At 38.3% G+C, this 22518-nt stretch overlaps 1 protein-coding gene and 1 pseudogene across 7 annotated transcripts in view; both read right to left on the bottom strand.

Moving 5' to 3' along the window:
- Prelid2 (PRELI domain containing 2) overlaps window positions 1-22518 on the bottom strand; it is a 99473-nt gene that overhangs the window by 39675 nt on the left and 37280 nt on the right. For all 7 annotated transcript variants that reach the window (XM_074076738.1, XM_074076737.1, XM_074076739.1 and 4 more), the window contains one exon: window positions 18502-18607. In XM_074076738.1, the coding sequence (XP_073932839.1) occupies window positions 18502-18607 (106 nt within the window). The remainder of the gene's footprint in view (window positions 1-18501; window positions 18608-22518) is intronic.
- Window positions 1105-2021, bottom strand: LOC141423893 (GTP-binding protein Rheb pseudogene; annotated as a pseudogene).

Raw genomic sequence — 22518 nt, 5'->3', positions numbered from 1 at the left:
ACAGGAGTGAGATGGAATCTTAATGTGGTTTTGATTTGCATTTCCTTTATGGCCAGGGGTGTTGAGCATTCCTTCATGTGTTTTTGGCCATTTTGACTTATTCCTTTGAAAAAGCTCTGTTCAGTTCTTCTGCCCATTTCTTCATTGGGGCATTGATTTTTGGGGGAGTTTAGTTTTTCGAGTTGGGAAGAAATTTGTTAACATGCATAGGTTTTCACTCAAGAAGCAACCAGAAATGTACACAAGTAATTTATTTAAGGATTTACCCCCAATGTTACTTATAATAGTAAAAAAAATAGAAACCAAAAATAAGAGCTTTTATTAGGCACAAAAGTCATGTTTTCAAGGAATATGTGATGACAGAAAAAAATTGACAATACGTTCATAAATGAAAAAATTGGGCTAATAATCTCAACTTTGCTTTTTTTTAAAAAAAAATTACATATGCGTATTTATGTATATATACACAGAGACATGAAAATATCTACATCAACATGCTAAATGTGGATATATCAAGTACTAGAATTTTATTTTCACTCTACTCTTAACCAAAAATATATCATTTATACTAGGCATGGCGATGCACACTGTAATCCCAGCACTTAGAGGGTGGAGGCAGCAGGATGGTGAGTTTGAGGCCAGCCTGGGCTATGGAGCAAGAGTCAGTCTCAAAAAAAATTTTAATTAAAAATTAAAATTTATGAGAAAATTATTTTAAAATTTTTTTAAACAATGCAAACTTGACCTTTACCACTATATTTCTAAAATTTACATTCCCCTCTCCCTCTTCCTATTTTTTGTTGTATTGGGGATTGAAGTTAACTCAGGGCCTCACCATTTGAGTCATACCCTCAATTTTCTTCATTTCTAGTTTGTTTTTCAGATAGAGTTTTTTTTTTTTAAGGTCTGCAACTATTTATTTACAAGTGTACATTTAACATGATGAAATAGTATAACAATATGTGTTGTTTTGATGATTACATTATTTTAAACAACAAACTATGCTGAAAAATTAACATCAATAAAATTTGTGCTCATAATATTAAGGAATACAATATATAAATTGAAAATATGACTGCTTAAAATTTGAAAATAAAAGTGAACTCATATGGACAGAGTCAGAGTTTAATATAATCTGAAAAGGAAGGAGCTCTGACCCAAGTGCTGTCTTTCAGGTTAACAACAGAAAAAAAAAGGATGGCAGGCATTTTCCTTCTTCAGGTAGAATATACTCCCAGTGTCCAAGGTTCTGCAACAGAATTGTCACATCACTGAGCACAAAGACTTTCCTTGTGAAGATGCCCCATCTATTTTTTTTGCCTCCAAAAATATCCTTTCAAAAACTTCAACAAGCCAGGCATTGGTGGCTCACACCATCCTAGCTACTTAGAAGCTGAGATCAGGAGGATCAGGATTTGAAGCCTGTCTGGGTAAATAGTTCACAAAACCCCATCTCCAAAATAGCCAGAGCAAAACGTACAGGAGGTGTGGCTCAAGCAGTACAGTGCCTGCTTTGCAAGCATGAAGTCCTGAGTTCAAACCCTAGTCCCATAAAAAATAAAAAACATCAACAGAAGATTCCAAACAAGCCATGTTCCAAGACTCTGCCAGTGCCAAAGCTTTCTCTACTTCATAGCTGATCACCCTTTCCTTATACAGATCTTCCTTATTCCAACCAACATAATAGGCATTTGTACTTTCCCTACCATATCCAATGTTGCCATGGATAACTTTCATCATGCAAAACTTTTGAATGGTGTAACAGAATACACAAGAATATAACCATTAATATCTGTGGCGTACGTCTGAGGAAAAGTGGGATATTCATCTTGCCCAGCTGTGTCTACAAGTTGAAGATGATATTCTTCTCCATATACTGTGGTCAACTTTGTGAAAGTGTTTCCTATGGTTAGATCATAGGATTCAACATATTGGCTTTCAACAAATTGAATCATCAGTGAGGACTTCCCCACAGATCAGTATCCCAGGATTACCATCTTCTGGGACTTGGACTAAGGCATCAGCCCTGGCCTACCACATCAATTGTGGAGCAAGGACTCCTACTGCTGCAATCCGCAGTGGCTGCACCAGGGCGAGTGGCCTTCAGATAGGGTCTTAACACTAACTTTGCCCAGGCTGACCTCAAACCACAATCCTCCTGTCTCTGCCTCCCAAGTAACTGTAATTACACGTACACCACCACAACTGCCTCAGAACCTCTCTCTTTTAATTTATTTTTTTTTTTTGGCAGTACAGGGGTTTGAACTCAGAGCCTCACACATGCTAGGCAGACACTCTACCACTTGAGTCACTCCACCAGCCCCAGAACCTTTCTTAATGCCAGTAATTATTGAGGGCTTGACTGAATGCCAGGGATGTGTCAAATATGTGACCTTACTTAATCCTGTAAAACCCTGTGAAATAGGACTATGATCAGTCCATCTTTTAGAAGGAAAGTTGAGATCCAAGATGTAAACAATGACATCAAACCAGACCAGGGACCAAGGAAAGGAGCCTTTCTCTAAAGCTACACACTCAATCTCTATGCTAAGCATGCAGCTGGAACCTTGTTTCACACTGAATGATTTTCCAAAGGCACAATGTACTATGCTTTTAGTTCAGAAGCTGATACTTAGGGTTAGGTTATTAATATGAGTATAATTTTTACATTAAAACGTTTCAGCACATTCAGTATAATACCGTGCCATGTATGTGTTAGATCAAGACATACACCAGGTACAGTCAGTTGCCCTAATGTGGGTTTCAGGTTCCAAGGGGTGGCTGTGAGCATTGTAATTAGCAACCTCACTCTCCAGAAATTTCATTTATCGTTATCCTTGAAAGATAATTAGCATGAGGAATGTTAAAGCCATGAATTTTCACTGTAAAGTAGTGGCTTATTAACTAGCATTATGGGTATTAGAATGAGACTCTCATTAATGCAATGAACGGGATTGAAGATATGAGGATAATCTAGAAAGGTGTCGATCCTTGCATGATCAGGGTGTAAGTCCCAACCAAGGAAGCCCTTCATCGTCCAACATTAGGGACAGCCCCCACAGTTCAGACCTTAATTGCCCTATGCCGAGTCTCTGGTTCAGAAGACACTGGCTGCTTCAAGCTCTATAAACAGCTGAACCCTGGCTTTGGAGTACTGTCTGCTCTACTTTCTTTTTTTTTTTTTTCATTTTTCTTTTATTATTCATCTGTGCATACAAGGCTTGGTTCATTTCTCCCCCCTGCCCCCACCCCCTCCCTTACCACCTACTCCACCCCCTCCCTCTCCCCCCCTCAATACCCAGCAGAAACTATTTTGCCCTTATTTCTAATTTTGTTGAAGAGAGAGTATAAGCAATAATAGGAAGGAACAAGGGTTTTTGCTGGTTGAGATAAGGATAGCTATACAGGGCATTGACTCACATTGATTTCCTGTGCGTGTGTGTCACCTTCTAGGTTAATTCTTTTTGATTTAACCTTTTCTCTAGTACCTGTTCCCCTTTTCCTATTGGCCTCAGTTGCTTTAAGGTATCTGCTTTAGTTTGTCTGCTCTACTTTCAATGAAGTATTCATGTGGTTCATGGTGGGAGTACCCAAAAGGATGGAGACTTAGTTGAACTTATGAAACAAACCAGACACTCTATGCCTACTTGCAAATAAATGATTAATAAATGCCTAGTAGTATTGTAGGACTTTTTCATAAACTGATAATGAGTTTGGGGGTATAGCTGATCATCAGCAACCACTAATTATCACCAGTTATCAATACGTGCCAAAAATAGCTTACTAGTTGTGCATACAACTTGGCTTACAAACTGACTTACATCAATGCGGCAGGCAGCTTCTAATCTGGCTTCCAGGGACCCCTGCCTCCTGGTATTTATGCCCTTGTGCAATTTTCCCTTGAGTGTGGACTGCATCTATAACTTGCTTCCAATTAGAAGAATGAGAAAATTAAAGGGATGTCACTTCTGTGATTAGGTTACAAAAACTATGATGTTTCACCTTGCTAACACTTTCTGACCCTCTCACTCACTCAATTCCAGGTTGTGCAATGTTGTATTAGCCAGACCCATGTGGCAAGGGACCACAGGAGGCCAGCTGAATCCTACCTCCCAGAAACAATGAGCGAGTGTGGAATTGAATCTTCCCCATCAAGCTCCAGATCACACCTTGATTATCTCCTTGTGAGACCTTGAAGTAGATGTGACTAAGCTATACCCAGACTCCTGATCCACAGAAACAGAGAGGCATCCACCCATCCCTCTACTCTGCCATAGTTTCCATCTCTCAGCTTTGATTTCATGTTCTGGTGGACAGTTTTGACGAATGATGGCTAACAGAAGAAGGATTGGAAGAGCTGAAAGCATACTAAGGATGATGTCAAGTATATATTTGAATGTGCCTTAAGGTAAGCAAGTACACTGAAAACACAGATCAAAGAAACAGAGAGAAAGATCTGAAGGAAAACAGAAACTGGTGAAAGGCTTAATATTTAATTAAAACTTCCCTCTGCAACTGAGGGAAATGACCAAGAACTGTGTGAAGCTAAGGAACATAGGCCAGAGCCAGGTCACAGCCTCAGACCTCAGGCATCCAAACAGAAGGAAACAGTCACCTAAGTGCCTTGGTTCGGGCATGGCTCCTCACCATTTTGTTCATCTTCTCCCTTCTGAAAAGCTTTTTAATATATTTTCCCTCTAATTACTACCCTTACTATGAAACTTTAATATCATAGACATGCTTACTATCTATTTATGTTACTGAGCTATGTCTTTAATTTACACACAAAAAGTGTATCTTGCTCCCAAGAACAAATATTTTCCTCTGTTAAGAAAGCAGTTTATACCACAATGAGCATGACTTTTTTTGTGCTTTAGTCTACACCCCTCTAAGTCAAAGCAAGATAATCACTGACTCCTCCCTCCAGAAACAAAATTCAGAACCAAAATCCAAAGAACTTTCTGGCAAACTCCCACATGATTACTTACATCTTTCTCATTTCCTCTTTCTGAGGAGGCTTAGGAGATAATATGGGTGAAAACAACCTTGTCATGCCAAAGTAGACTACCACAGATGCTGTGGAAACGCAGAGCTCTCATTATTCGATCATGTAGATGTGCTTTTCTCCAGTTTGTGAAATATATTTTCAATGTGTGAAAAAATAATTTGCTTTTTCATCCACTGCCCTGGCAAGTCCCCATTATTAGTTCCATCATTGTTCTTATTGTGTCGATCAGAAGGCTAAGGCAGAAAGAGACTGAATTCAACAGTGGGTGAAGTATTTGTCACTGAAACAGGAGGGCAACTCGAACAATTTCAGCACTGCTTTGAAGGTCTGGCTTGCATAAGTTATAGCTAAAGAATCTGAACATGTCACTCTTTTAGGGTGTATGCTTTTTATTTTAGCCTTACAAAAATCCAGTTTAACAGTGTAAGACAATCCCCTGGAGTTGAAGGAAAATGTGGAGATACTCTATATGTAGCTACTATTTGGCTGCATAATATTTGCAAACTAACTGGAAGTCCAGCAGTTAGGCAAGAGAAAGAAATAAATGGCATTCAAATAGGAAAAGAAGTGAAATTGTCTGTTTGCTAATAAGATGATTATATATATATATATATATATATATATATATACACACACATCCTTAAAGACTCAAGCAAAAACCTTGGAATAAATAAATTCAGTAAAGTTACTAGATCAAAATAAACATGCAGAACTCAGTACTGTTTCTGTACACTAACAAGCAACTGTCTAAAACATTTTTAAAAACCATTTATAATAGCTACAAAAAAGAAAATCTCACTTAGAAAAAAATTAACCAAGAAGATCAAAGATCCCTACATTTAAAACTAAAAAAAAAAAATCCACTGATGGGAGAAATTGAAAATGAAAATATATCCCATGTTCATGGATTAGAAGAGTTAATATTGCTGAAATGTCTATACTAATCAAAACCATCTACAGATTCAATGCAATCCCTGTCAAAATTCCAATGTTATTTTTCACAGAAAAAGAAAAGCAATCCCAAAAATTCATGTGAAACCACAAATAGCCAAAGCAATCTTGAGCAAACAGAACAAAGCAAGAGGCATCACAATACTTAATTCTAAATTACCTATTATAAAACTACAGTGCATGCTACTCATGGTGTTAAGTAAAGTGTAATGGGGAGGTGTAATTTGATTAAAGCACAATATACATGGGCCTGAGGTACAAAGGTAAAACCCCCTTGAACTATCAACATACACTTAAAATTTTTTAAATGAAGGACAGGAGGGGGAAAATAGAGTTTTCTGGGAGTGGGTACCAGTGGGAGTGGAGTGAGCAAAAGGAAAGAGTGAATAAGCGTGAATATGGTGGATGTATTTTATAGACATATATGAAAACAGAAGAATGAAAGCGGTGAAATAGTTCTAAGAAGGGGGAGGGGGTTGAGGGAGAATGGTAGAGGGGATAGATCTAACTAAGATATATTGTAAGCACATATGTAAATATCACAATGTATCCTCTGTACAACTATGATATGCTAATAATAATTTTTTTTAAAAATGGAAAAAATTATTGAGAAAAGAAAAAAGCAGCATGCTACTGGCATAAAAAAACCACAAATCAACAAATGGAAAAGAATAAAATGATCAGAAATGAACCTATACTTGATTTTTAACAAAGGTTCTGCATAATGGGAAAAAAACAATCTCTTCAACAAATGGTGTAGAACCACCAAACAACTGAACAGTCACATACAGAAGAATGAAATTGTACCTTATCTCACAACATACTAAAAAGTGAAATAAAAATGTATTAAAGACTTAAATATCAGCCTGAAACTCTAAAACTGCTAGAAGAAAACACAGGAGAGGCTCCATAACAGTGGTCTAAGCAAAGATGGTTTGGGATTTGAGCACAAAAGCACAGGCAACAAAAGCAAAACAGACAAGTAGGATTGCACTTGTACAGCCAAGGAAGAGTTAACATAGTGAATGGATAAGCTGAAGGTTGAAGAAAAATATTTATAGAACTTCACATGAAGAGAGAAAAGGGGTTAGAATCCAAAATATATAAGAAAATCAAACAACTTATCAAAAAATAATCTTAAGGATGCCCCACTACTGATGAATGGATTAAGAAAATGTGGTACTGTGAAATTTATATGGAAACACAACAGGCCACGAATAGCCAAGGCAATACTCAGTCAAAAGAACAATGCAGGAGGTATCACAATACCTGACTTCAAACTATATTACAAAGCAATAACAATAAAAACAGCATAGTACTGGCACAAAAACAGACATGAAGACCAGTGGAACAGAATAGAGGACCCAGATATGAAGCCACACAACTATAACCAACTTGTCTTTGACAAAGGAGCTAAAAATATACGATGGAGAAATAGCAGCCTCTTCAACAAAAACTGCTGGGAAAACTGGTTAGCAGTCTGCAAAAAACTGAAACTAGATCCATGTATATCACCCTTTACCAAGATTAACTCAAAATGGATCAAGGATCTTAATATCAGACCCCAAACTCTAAAGTTGATACAGGAAAGAGTAGGAAATACTCTGAAATTAATATGTATAGGCAAGAACTTTCTCAGTGGAACCCTAGCAGCTCAGCAACTAAGAGATAGCATAGATAAATGGAACTTCATAAAACTAAAAAGCTTCTGCTCAACAAAAGAAATGGTCTCTAAACTGAAGAGAACACCCACAGAGTGGGAGAAAATATTTGCCAGCTACACATCAGACAAAGGACTGATAAACAGAATATATAGGGAACTTAAAAAACTAAATTCTCCCAAAACTAATGAACCAGTAAAGAAATGGGTAATTGAACTAAACAGAACTTTCTCCACAGAAGAAATGCAAATGGCCAAAAACCACATGAAAAAAATGCTCACCATCTCTAGAAATAAAGGAAATGCAAATTAAAACCACACTAAGATTCCAACTCACCCCTGTTAGAATAGCCATCATTAGCAACACCACCAACAACAGGGGTTGGCGAGGATGTGGGGAAAAAGGAACCCTCTTACACTGTTGGTGGGAATGTAGACTAGTACAACCACTCTGGAAACAAATTTGGAGGCTACTTAAAAAGCTAAACATTGATCTACCATTTGATCCAGCAATACCACTCTAGGGGATACACCCAAAAGAATGTGACACAGGTTATTCCAGAGGCACCTGCACACTCATGTTTATTGCGGCACTATTCACAATAGCCAAGTTATGGAAACATCCAAGATGCCCCACCACTGATGAATGGATTAAGAAAATGTGGTATCTATATACAATGGAATTTTATGCAGCCATGAAGAAGAACGAAATGTTATCATATACTGGTAAATGGATGGAATTGGAGAACATCATTCTGAGTGAGGTTAGCCTGGCCCAAAAGACCAAAAATCATATGTTCTCCCTCACTTGTGGACATTAGATCAAGGGCAAACACAACAAGGGGATTGGATTTTGAGCCCATGATAAAAGCGAGAGCACACAAGGGAGGGGTGAGGATAGGTAAGACACCTAAACCATTAGCTAACATTTGTTGCCCTCAACACAGAGAAACTAAAGCAGATACCTTAAAAGCAACTGAGGCCAATAGGAAAAGGGGACCAGGAACTAGAGAAAAGGTTAGATCAAAAAGAATTAACCTAGAAGGTAACACACATGCACAGGAAATTAATGTGAGTCAACTCCCTGTATAGCTATCCTTATCTCAACCAAAAAAACCCTTGTTCCTTCCTATTATTGCTTATACTCTCTCTACAACAAAATTAGAAATAAGGGCAAAATAGTTTCTGCTGGGTATTGAGGGGGTTGGGGGGAGAGGGAGGGGGCAGAGTGGGTGGTAAGGGAGGGGGTGGGGGCGGGGGGAGAAATGACCCAAGCTTTGTATGCACAGATGAATAATAAAACAATAAAAAAAAAGTTGAGGAACAGAAAAAAAAAAAAGAAAAGAAAATGTGGTACTTATATACAATGGAGTTTTACTCAGCCACAAAAAATGAAATTTTGTCATTCACAGGTAAATGAATGTAACTGGAGAACATAATCTTAAGTGAAGTCAGCCACGCTCAGAAGACCAAAAGCCACATGTTCTCCCGCATATGCAGAATATAGACCTAAAACAAACGCAGTAATATTATGGGACATGGGTCACACTAAGGGGAGGCTGCGCACAGGAGGGATAGGGCAAGGGAAGGAAACCAAAAATTTTAATGTGGTTGATGTGCTCACAGTACAGGAATGAATATAGAAATCTTAACCTGGCCAGGGACACCATGGGAAGAAGTCTGGGGAAGAGTGAAGAGGTCTGGAAAAGATGAACCAGTTGGGTTTGTTACACATATATGCATGGAAACAACACAAGGAAACTTCCTGTGTAGCAATCTTTATCTCAAACTAGCAAAAACGCCACATTTTCTCTTTTTATCGTTTATCATTTTTCTTCTACAAAATAAGAGAATAAGAGGGTGGAACAGGTTCTACCCAGGGGCGGGGGGGTGGGAGGGTTGGCACCAGTGGGAAGGAGGAGGTGGTGGGAAAAGGGATAGGAGGATGAATTTGCTGCAAATAATGTGTACACATGTATGTAAATGCAAAAATGATACCTGTTGAATGGTTCCAGGAATCAGGGGAGAGAGGATGAAAGAGAGGAGTGGAGGGAGTGAATTCAAGTATGATATATTTGATATATTGTAGTCTTTGTAAATGCTACAATGTACCCCCATCCAGCACAAAAATAAAAAAATCATAAGGAACATGTAAAGTAAAACATAGTGCTATAGCATCTCACACTAGTCAGAATACTATTATCAAAAAGATGAAAGATAGTAAGCACTGGCAAGGATGTGGGGAAAACAGAACTTTTGTATGCTGTTAGTAGAAATGTAAATTAATAGTCATTATGAAAAACTATATGGAGGTTCCTTAAAACACTAAAAATAGAACTACCTTATGATCCAGCAATCCCCCTTCTGGGTGTATATATATACAAAGGTTTTGGAATCAGTAAGAAGTATATGCACACCCATGTTCACGATATCATTACTCATGATAGCCAAGACAGGAATAAACTTTAAGTGTGTATCAACAATAGAATGGTTACAGAAAATGTGGTACACACGCACGCACGCACGCACACACACACAAGAATGCTATTTGGACTTAGATGAAGGAAATTCTGTCATTTTGACAGGATAAATGAACCTGGAGGCACTATACTAAGTGAAATAAGCCAAGCACAAAAAAAACAATAAACACGGGGGGTTGAGGGTGTGGCTCAAGTGGCAGAGCACCTGCCTAGCAAGCTCAAGGCCCTGAGTTCAAACCCCAGTACCACCAAAAAAGAAGAAAGAAAGAAAGAATTAAAAGCAGGAACTCAAACAAATATTTATAGACCCATGTTCATAGCAGCATTATATAATAAGCAAACAGCAGAAACAATGTAAGTATCCATGAATGGATGATCAGAGAAACAAATTGTGGTCTATGCATGCAATTAAATTTATTTGGCCTTATAAAGGAAAGTAAAAGGGCTGGGGGTGTGGCTGAAGTGGTGGAGCACTTACATAGTCAGTGCAAAGCCCTGGGTTCAATAGCTCGCACCACAAAAGAAAAAGAAAAAAGAAAGTCTGACACATGCTATAAATGGATGAACCTTGAAAACATTATATTAAGTAAAATAAGCCAATCATGAGAAGACAAATACTATATAAGGTACCTAAACTAGTCAAATTCATAGAGACAAAAAGTAGAATGGTGATAGCCAGGAGCTGGGAGGTGAGAGGAACTGGGGGCTATTGTTCAACACATACAGAATTCCTGTTTCTGGAAATGCAAGGTGTGATAGTTCACAACAATGTGAGTGTATGTACTGCCACTGAACTGTGAACTTAGAAGGGTTAAAATGACAAATTTTATATTGCATATATATACAATTGTTTATATATGTGTGTGTTACTTATATTTTACCACAAGAAAAAAAGTTTTACTATCCTTTTTTAACATAAAGATTTTCAAAGCAAACCACACACACACACAAGTCTGTGGGAAATTGGAAAGCAAAAATAACAAAAGATATATGCCAATATGGAAAAGTGACAGAAAAGGCAATAAGCATACCCTCAACCTGCCCACACTCTGGAATTTAGACCAGGTGTCATCCGGACAGTACCGAGGCTGAGGGCTCTGCTCAGAAGGCAAGGCCTGCACTAGTCACAGAAAGGCCCTTTCAAGCAGCATGCCCCATTTCTCTGACCTGCTCCAAGGTCCTCTGTCTTGAATTCCCTGTTCTTGCATTCTTTTATCCTCACTACACACACCACATCACCTCACTATGGTTTTGTCAAGCACACACATCTTGCCTCACACAAGTGCTTTTGGTGCGACAATATGGTGTAGTGACCAAGAACACATTCCTAAGTCAGACAGGTTGGTTTGACTTCCAGACATGCTACTTTGTTGAGAAAGCGTCTTTGCCACTTGGGTCCTCAGTTTCCCTATACATAAAACAGGAATAGCAATTCCTGCTTCATTGGGTTGTTCAGAAAAGCAGACAAGGTGATACATCTAAGCAGGGTTTGGCATCTACCAAGCCCTTTTAAGCCCGAGCTGTGCTATGCTCCTCAGCAATGTGTGCTGAGCAATGAAACTAAGTGGGGAGGCTCAATAAGTCTCCAATGTCAGCAGATGTTATCACTGTCCGTCATACTTCCCACTCTGGGCTAGATGCTCCAGAATCAAAGCTGCATAAACCACACTCTATCTTGTGTCTCCAACATTCTACCCAAATGCCTGGCACACGACTGGTACCTGAAAAGTGCTGTGGAATTGAAAAGACTTTTAAATCCAGGTGTGTGAACTGTATGTGCTCACATGACTTTGAAGGGAAAACACCATAAACCATATATAGTATGACAAAGAAGCATATGCTTATCATTTTATTCTTAAAAACAAAGAGAACATATTTTGTGTTCTTCAATGTTTTTTAAAAGGTTTCAAACATAGCTGTCACACATACCTGTGGTAATGCATTTAAAAAAAAAAAAAACCTTTTGTAGATGAACAAATTTAGGATGGGGTCGGCGCCACCCAGGTCACATGCCTTGCACCAGGTCACAAAGGTGATAGGAGAGAGCACAGTAGGTTGTAAATTCAGAACTGCTGCTCTTTCAAGGACACATCTGCCAGTGTGACTACTGCCTAAGGGAGTCCCCTGTCCACATATGTCCCATCCAAGGAGAAAGTAAGTTCCAAATGGTGTATGAAAAGCCAGCGTGTGTGTCAGAAAGGGCCCAGATTTGCAAGCTGCCTCAGAGTGGTGAAGGAAAAGAAAAAAAAGCAACTGAACAAGCCCCCAGAGGTGCAGAAACACAAGTGACCTCAGCTTGGGGATCCATATCTACAACCAGATTTTAATTTATAAACACTGAGATAAAAAAGCTTGTGAGTGCCTAGTTTTGCTTTTACTGAAAAAAAAAAAAAAAGATCTCATATCTCACCTATACCACCACTAAACAGCCTCAGGGACAAAGTCTTAAAATGAAAATCAAGTAACCTAAAACACTGTCACGGGACTTCCTCTGAAGGCGTTTATGCAGGCTCAGCTGTGATCAAAAAGATCATACACCATGATCAAGTCGGTTTCATTCCAGGGATACACAAATCAATAAATTCAATACAGCATGTAAACAGAAGCAAGGACAAAAACCACATGATGTTCTCACTAAAAAAGGCAGAAAAAGCCTTTGACAAAATCCAACACCCTTTCATGATGAAAGCACTGAAGAAACTAGAAATAGAAGGAATGTTCTTCAACACAAAAAAAGCTACATTTTACAAGCCTAGAGCCAACATCATATTAAATGGAGAACAACTGAAACTGTTCCATTTACAGTCAGGAATGAGACAGGACTGTCAGCTTTCTCCATTCCTATTCAACATAGTTTTGGAATTCCCAGCCACAGCAATAAGACAAGAGCAAGAAATAAAAGGTATTCAAATAGGGAAGAAAGAAGTCAAACTATCCCTATTTGCAGATGACATGATCCTATACCTAAGAGATCCCAAAAACTATCAAAAAGCTACTAGAAATCATAAACTGTTTTGGCAAAGTAGCAGTACAAAATTAACATACATAAATTAATAGTTTTTCTATATACCAACAGCACACAGACTGAGAAAGAAATCAGGGAAACAATGTTATTTACAACAGCATCAAAAACAATAAAGTTCCTTGGAATAAATTTAATTAAAGAAACCAAAGACCTTTTTAATGAAAACTGTAAACCACTGAAGAGAGAAATCGAAGAAGACATCAGAAGATGGAAAGACCTTCCATGCTCGTGGATTGGTAGAATCAACATTGTGAAAATGGCCACACTACCAAAAGCAATCTATATGTTTCCACCAAATCCACCAAAATTTCAATAGCATTCTGCACAGAAATAACAAAATCAATCCTGCAATACATATGGAAACACAAAAGACCTGGAATAGCCAAAGCAATTCTGAGCAAAAAATCCAATGCTGGAGGCATCACAATCAATACCCGACTTCAAACTGTACTACAGAGCCATAATAATAAAAACAGCACAGTATTGGCACAAAAACAGACAGAAAAAACAATGGATCAGAATAGAAGGTCCAGACATAAACCCATGCATCTATAGCCAACTTTTTTTTAACAAAGGAGCCCAAAACACACAATGGAGAAAAAAGAACACCCTCTTCAACGAATGCTTCTAGGAAAGTTAGATATACACATGTAGAAGACTGAAATTAGATCCCTGTCTTTCACCCTGTAGCAAAATCAATTCAAAATGGATCAAAGACCTTAATATAAGGCCTGAAACCCTGAAATGACTCCAAGAACCAATAGGAAATACACTGAAACAGGTAGGTATAGGGAATGACTTCCTAAACAGAACTCAAAAGGTTCAGCATCTAAGAGAAACACTGAACAAATGGGACTACATCAAACAAAAGCTTCTGCACAACAAAGGAAACAGTCATGAGACTCAAGAGACAGCCCACAGAATGGGAGAAAATCTTTGCCAGCCACTCATCCCATCAGGGACTAATAGCCAGAATCTACAGGAAGCTAAAAAACTCAGCCCCCAAAGAATCAACACCCCAATTAAGAAATGGGCACATGAATCAAACAGAGAATTCTCAAAGGAAGAGGTACAAATGGCCAGTAAATAAATCAAGAAGCAACTTCCCTGGTTATAAAAGAGATGCAAATCAAAACAACACTTAGATTTCATCTCACCCCAGTTAGAATGGCCATAATGAAGGGTAATAACAACAACAAATGCTAGCGAGGGTGTGGCAAAACAGGAACCTTCACAAACTGCTGGTGGGAATGCAAGTTAGTACAACCACTATGGAAAGCAATATGGAGATTCCTCAAAAACTAGAGATAGAATTGCCATAAGGTCCAGTGAATCTAGTGATCTTATATTCTAGCCAAAAGAATGTAAGACAGGGTACAGTGGAGACACCTGTACACCAATGTACATCGCAGCACTATTCACAATAGCCAAGCTTTGAAAACAACCCAGGTGCCCTACAACTGATGAATGGATCATGACATTGTGATACATATACACATGAAGTATTACTCGGCCATAAGGAATAATGACATGAGGTGTGAAGGTAATTGGATGCAACTGGAGGATATCATGCTAAGTGCAGTTAGCCAGGATCAGAAACACAAAAGCTGCATGTTTTCTCTCATATGTGGAAGATAGACCCAAAGATAAACATATACACAAAAACAAGCATGATCATATACAAACTCATGATGTAGAATGTGTTTGCAATAGTGGAATTACTATATGGAACTCGGGGAAAGAGGGAAAGGAAAAGAGAATGATAGCATATCAGTAATATCTCATACCATAAGACACAAAGGTAGAGGATATAAGGATGTGTACTGAAAACTGTTGAGACAGGAGGTAGGAGGTAAAGGGGTAAGGGAGAGTACTCAAAGAGATTGAACAGACCAATGTAAAGCATACCCACAGTGGGCATACATTGAGACACCCCTTTGAATATTAACTTAAATATTAGTAACAAAAATCAGGACTGATAAATAGGCACAGTATGTGAGGGGTGGGTACAACTGGGAGGGGGGAGGGTGAAGGAAGGAGATTAAGGTGACAGTATATGGTTATGAACTTCATATACCTATATGAAACAGAACCAAAGAAACCTCTTACGATTGCTTTAAGTGGGGTGGGGAGGGGGGTTGAGAGTGAGAGATGATGAGAGCAATATAAACAATGTACAATATAAGTCTAATCAGAGTTGTCACTATCAATCCCCCCATATAATGAATATATCCTAATAAAAATGTATAATAAAAAAGTTTGTGAGTGCCTAGTCTTGCTTTTACTGGAAAAAAAATAGATCTCATGTCCTGTCTTTACCATCACTAAACAGCCTCAGGGACAAAGTCCTAAAATGAAAATCAAGTTACCTTAAACACTGTCACGGCACTTCCTCTGAAGGCATTTATGCAGGATCAGCTGCAAAGGTTTATCAGGAAGCCAGGCTGATACTGGGACATATCACCAATGGATAAAAGGCAAAAGACACTTAAGCATGAGTGGCTTCTAAAATTGAAAAGCTAATTAAACTCAGCCTTCCCGAAGAGAAAAAGTAAAGTTAGAAAAGGCAAAAGCTAGCAAGAAAGTATATTCTTATAAGCATAATAAAAGAAGGGAGAACAGAGAAATCAATTGGGTTCATCACTTTTAAAAGTGAAAGACATTTGATTTTTTTCTAGTTAATATTCAGAAAGCAACTATGGACCTTGGTGTGTATTCTACTTCCCTTGAATTCATTTCCACATAAATACACTGGGCACTATCCAAGGTATTACAGATTAGGGAGGAACTGGGATTAAAATTAATAAAAAAAAACCTTCCCCATCAAGAAACACCAAATCTACTGTGAGAACATGCCAGAAAAAAAGAAGTCTTTAATTACATTTGCCCTTTCCATCAGCCCTTTCTCTGAGAAGAGACCTCCAACCCAGATCTGCATGGCCACAGCAAGGATAAGCCATGTTTATATAAGATGTCTTTCAACCTACTGGTCATGCTTGATTTATGGAAGGCCAACAAGGGTCCCTACCAGAGGTTTTAGAAAGAGAATAAATGAGCAGATAGTCTTTGTTGGCCATAACTTCATGTAATACGTCCACTTGCACAGTGGAGGTCTACATCCTACTCTACTGCCTAAACAGCAGAGAAAATCAGACTTCAGAAAAAGGGAAGAATAAAATAGACACATAGCTTTACAGAGCAGCACCCATATGAGTACTTGGCAGACAATATTGATCTTTATGAAGACTGCCAGCCTCACCACCCTTGCACCCTTTCAGTGAGCTACCCTAAAGTGATTTCTGTTACTTGCAATCAACGAATCCTAACAAATACAAGAGGAATAAACCCACAACACATTAATCTAATGCACAGCAGTATTTGTGAATTTCATAGGGCTGAGAAGGTAAGGATTCCATGTCATCCATCCAAGGTGGCACAGTAGAAAGGCAAGATAATTCTTGGTATCAAACGACAGGGAGTCCAGTCTCTGTGCTTTACTAGTTCTATGACTTGAGCCCACACTAGCACAGTGCCTCATACAAAGCAGGTGCTCAACATATATTTGTGAGGGGGAAAAAAAGGTGGGCAAGCAGTTGCCCACACATTGGGCGTGCTTATCTCTAAGGCATTCATCATAAATAAAATAGAATAGAAGCATTCATTTTTTGCATCTCACAGAAACAAAATGTACACAACCACTGTATGATTAAAAGTCATTAACAGATTCTGACTGATGGGCAGATCAAATACAGACCCACTTAGGTTAACTGAATGACATTTACTTATCTTAAGTCAACCAGTCAACAGGCCACATTCAGTCCACTATCTGTTTTAACATGGCCCACAAGATAGGAATGGTTTTTACAAATGAACATTTGTAATCAGTTTGATGATAGGAAACACTACCTTGGAGCCCTAATTCAGCTTTTAAATTTTATCACTATCCTAAAAAAAGCAACCTATTCTTCTGACTGGTATTGCAAAAAAATATGTTCAATATTTATTACACTTTTTACAATACAGGTTTTAAAAGATGCACAGGAAGTCAACTCAGTCAAGGGCATGGCAATGAATTATTTGTCTCATCAGCTCTATTATTTTTACAGTGCGAGTTTGCAGACCATGGCGGGAAAGATTACAAATGCATATGTTGTGATAGAGTAGAAAAACCAGCAATAATGTCTCAGTGACTAAAGGTGACATCAGACCTTCTAGAAATTCAACTACTCCCTTCAAGCTTAGGCTAGACCAGTCTGGACATGTGCTAAGAGCACCTTTGGGCCAAGAATGTATCATCAATCTCAACAGTGCATCTCTATGACTTTGCAACAGTACCGAGTACTCATTCATCACTCTGTAGCCCCCCTCATACTTATGTCGCCTGGTCCAGGAACATTCTTGAACCTAGACTTGTGAAACTGAAAACAAGAGCCATTACCTAGAAATCTCTGGGCATTAAAACCGCAATTCTTTAACTGTCTACTAACTTTATTGCACAAAACAAAATGAGGTGACATAAGCATAATTCCTGAGTAAATTCTGGAAATAGTAAGCCTGATTATCATGACAACTCACGATAGCAACAATAGTAAAACATTTCAGAGCAGCTACTCCACACCTAACACGGCCAGAGGCATATGAAGATGTCTAAAGGATAGGTTTTGCCCTAAAGAAGTTTTTAAAAGAATGCCATGGAGCCAAGAAAATAGGATATATAAATGCCGTATTACCGTATAAGACATTAAAAACAGAATAGCTCTACTTAAAACAGGACAAACAGGACCTCAGACCTCCAAGGTGATCTCTAAATCACCTTCATGGAGGCCTAAACTCCTTCAAATTCAGAGGGGGGAAACTACAAAAATGGACACCTGGGAGTTCTAGGCCTCTGTATTTTCCTCATCTAAAATATCAGTACAGTAATAGCTATTTCAAAGGTCTGTGAGACTTACATGAAATAATAAATAAAAATTCCTTCAAAAATCAGTAGCACATAGCAAGCACTCTCAATAAATATGAACTATTAGTGTATTTTTATTAAATCGCTGCCACTATATTGCATATACCATAAATATAATTATTCATTCTGATTACTTCTTTTAATTAGACTACAAATAAATATTCAACATATTATCACATATTCTTCATTGGAATGTATTTAATTTAATGGGTCAGAAGTGGCACTTTAGTTTCACTTTGATCTGAATTTATAAAATAATTACTCAGTAATTATTTTGGGTATATTTGTTTATTCACTATATTTTTTCTCATATGTCCATTCATGACACTTTCTCCCCATTATGTTTTATTTACCACTGTACTGGAACCCCACGGTTTCTTAAAAATTAATGGTGACCCAAAGAGGAAACAAGCTTACCTTTTGAGCTCCCTGTCTTAAGAACGTGCTGGCAAAAGTCTCCAAAATGCAGTTGAGAAATCCAGCCCCGGTGACTGAAATCCTGCCTCTCTGAACGAACTCTGTCCTGCAAAACAAACAAAAAATACAACTTTGATGTCATTCTATATTTGAATATATAAATTTCAGACACAGTTCCAGAGGTATGATTATCACTTACTATCATAATTTGATTTGATTATATCAGCATAAAATATCCATAATAATTGAATTGCTGCAACAAAAGATTTCATTTAAAGTTAACTCCTTGTTAAATAATATAAATAAGTCATTCAAATTAAAGAATATTCATTTCATACTGCAAAGTGCCCCTAAAAACTTGAATCTCAGTTAGGAGTGTGGCTCAAGTGGTGGAGCGCCTATCTAGCAGACTTGAGGCCCTGAGTTCAAACCCCAGTATCATAAAAAAAAAAACTTGAATATGAAACTGTAATCCCAGCACTTGGGAGGCCAAGGCAGGTGGATCATGAATTTGAGGTCAGCCTGGGCTACACAGTGAACTTGAGGCCAGCCTGAGATACAGAGTGAGACTGTCTCAAAAAAAATTTTTTTTAAATATGAAACAATTATCAGCTATAGAATATTGGGCAAATTATTTAGATTCCCTGAAACTCAGTGTTCTCACATGTAAACTAGGAAATATCAAAGTATCTTCCCTTACAACTATTATGACAAGTGAATTAATTCATATAGCAGGAATATGAGGGGTGTCTGATACATAATAAACATTTTCTAAATGTCAGCCACTGTTACTAAAGAGACAAAGGCAGACTATAAAGCCAGAAGTCCGGAATAACTTCTTTAACCCTTGAAGTTAAAGGGGTGAGGAAGAACAGATGTACTGTCACCTCTACCAATTGTGATCAAAGTTCTGCCAGTATTAATTACCTCCATCTCATGACACAGAGATTTGGATTACACTTGAGAATAATATAAGTAAGATTCTGAACAGGAATCCCCAAACCCTCAGTCCCCCATGGAGACACTGACATAATAACAATATACAAACCAAACTGCCTTTCTGAGAACTCCAGAAACCAATTAAGAAGTGGCAGTACTCCAGGTAAGTGCAAAGCAAAGTGCTGTATCAAAGCAGTTAATAAAGTATGTTACATTCACTGTGATAGCCCCTCCTACACAGCACACCCTAGCACAATTAGGAGAAAACTCCCAACCCCTGGCTGCTCCTCAGGGCAGAAAGAAAAAAGTTAAACATGCATCCCACAGTTAGCACTTAGGGGAACAGCAGTATGCTTTGGATGCCTGATGGCCAGGAAGAACAAAAGCAAACATGGCAGCTTGTTTCAGCACTGAAGTCCACAGTACCACAGTCAAACTACCAAAGGGATTGGCAACTACAGACTCTTGAAAATAAGGCATACATCTTTACCTGGGAAATCACACACACAGCCCAGAGAAAACACATCATCAGAAAAGGTTTGAGAGGCCCCCAGAATCGCTGACTATGCTGACTGGTGAAGGTCTTCTCCCATAAAAAGCCAGTTCATAAAGGATAGGAGAGGTCATTATTTCTTCATATGCCCAAATCTCAACAGAAAATCATAAGGCATACAAAGACACAAGGAAACATGGTCCAATCATAGAACCAAGTAAATGTCTAGAAACTGACTCTAATTAAACAGATATGAGTGATAGAATATCTGCCTAACAAGTTCAAATTCCAGTACTGCCAGAAACAAAAATTGAAATAATCATCTTTACAATGTTCAGTGAGCTAAAAGAGAACACAGATAGACAACTAAGTGAAATCAGGAAAATCATGCATGAACAAAATTTTAAAATCAACAAAAAGAAACTAGCTTTAAAAGCCCAAAAGAAGGCACCAGTTCTGGGCAGGACCCACAGGGACAAGCCCTGTTGCCCCTCAGCATCAGCACAGTGCCATCATTTGCCAGCAGAGTGGCATCCAGCTATTGCCAGACCATGGACACTGTGGGAGTGCTTGGCTCCTGCCTACTGCCTCCATGGCCCTTTGCAGTTGACCTGCTGCTAATTGCTCCTCACAGAACCCCAGGAGGGGTGGGCAGCCTGCAGTGGGGGCCATAGGGTGGAGCAGCTTAGAAGACAACAGTCCACTCTATAAATCACCATGGTAAAATATTAACCAAAGGGAAATGAGTGACTCTGCTAGATGTTATGGTTGAAAATGGCCTACCTATTGATGGTTTGGGAGGCTCTGATGGAACCTTGGCTTGCTGTACCTGTCACCTCATTTTTGAGGAACACAAAAATGAGAATTCAGAGGCAACCACCGATGAGGAGAATGGCACGTTCCACCTGGCTTTCAGTCTAACAGACCACTGTTGGGCTGCCAAACCCATTTTATCAAGTCTATGGACAATACGATTTGATGCAATGGCTGATGCCAGACAATCTATTGACATAAGCAAGAATTCCTAAGCTACAACGAAAAAAAACTCATAAAAATATTACCATTTTCATAATTATTTCTCAATACAGTTAAATGAGAAGATGGGTGAATGAATTTATTATTATAACTAGCCTTGCCTTTTTTCTTTTTGGTAGAACTGGAGTTTGAACTCAGGGCTTCCTACAAACCAGGCATTCTACTGTTTGAGCCACACCTCTAGTCCATTTTACTCTGGTTATTTTGTAGATGGAGGTCTCAGGGACTATTTGTCCAGGCTGGCCTCGAACCACAATCCTCCCAATCTTAGCTTTCCAAGTAGCTAGGATTACAGGCAGGAGCCACTAGCGCCCAGATAGCCTTACTATTTTAATTCACCTTTGTAGTACTGAAAGTATGCAGTTTTTATTTTGGTTAAATTATAAAAATACCAGTCAAATATGAGAAAATAGTTGATATGATAAAAAACGTATTTTACCTCATATATGTTTAGTGACTTGAGCATAATCTTATGTCTGCTTATCTAGAAAGTAGGCTATAAAAAGGCACTATTAGCATTATTACTAGCCCTGTGGATATGGGTGAAGACTTGTCTAGGACTAATTAGGAAATCCATACAAGAACCTGCATCTTGTTACTGTTACTCAGACTGAAGCTGGAGAAATTATGATCACATGCATAGCAGTATTTAAATGTAAATGTGTATGGAAAAGATATTTAATTACTCAGTGAAATGCTTAATTTCAAAGACAGTTATTAACCATATACATAAGTATTTCAAAATTTTTATTTTGAAGCGTAACTCTGAACAAAGGCATTATAACACTATCAAAGTTTGATGTCTATTCTGACAAAGCCAGAAGAATAAACTAAAACTAATGTCAAAAGGAAAAATAAAAACAAACAAAAATTCCACAATTAAAGAATACTACAACTTAATTGAAAAGTTACCTAGAGAGAAGGGAGAGTCTTAGGGATGAGGAAGGAAATCAGGGGAGTAGCAAGGAGGTAAAAGCATAATGGAGTGCAAATATGATCAAGTATGTTATATGCATAAATGAAAATATCACAATGAAACCCATTATTTTGTGCAATCAATATGCACTCATAAAAATGAAAGAGTGCATACTCTTTCATTTTTCCAGATCCACAAAAACAATGTATTCATCACCAGTAGAAATTTGGATCACCCTGAACTTTGTCTCATTCATTGGTTAGACACGCTGACTGCATGGCTACTACATGCCAAGCACCATACTGAATGCTGGAGGCCACAGTGAAGAAAATAATCTCGTCCTCCAGAATCTGTCTATGGAAAAAACAAACGGACAAGTGAGTATGAAGGCAAAGTATTCCACCAGCAGAAGACCACAAGGACCCAGCAAGGAGGCATGAAGTAACAGAATGTCTGAGGAGCCATACGTTATCTGAAAATGCCAGCACATGGTATGGGCTTGAGAAATTCTTCCCATAATCTTCCCAGAAATGTCTGGAGCAAAAGGCAGATGAGGGAGATGTTCGGAGGCGGACTGAAAGGGTAAGTGGAGAACACACTGAAAACAGTCTCAGGCTTTAAAGTTAAATTTCAT

This window comes from Castor canadensis, chromosome 6, assembly GCF_047511655.1.
Source record: "Castor canadensis chromosome 6, mCasCan1.hap1v2, whole genome shotgun sequence".
In the NCBI taxonomy this organism is placed as follows: domain Eukaryota; kingdom Metazoa; phylum Chordata; class Mammalia; order Rodentia; family Castoridae; genus Castor; species Castor canadensis.
The sequence above is the reverse complement of the archived record's forward strand: the minus strand, read 5'-3'. Positions and strand labels throughout refer to the sequence as shown.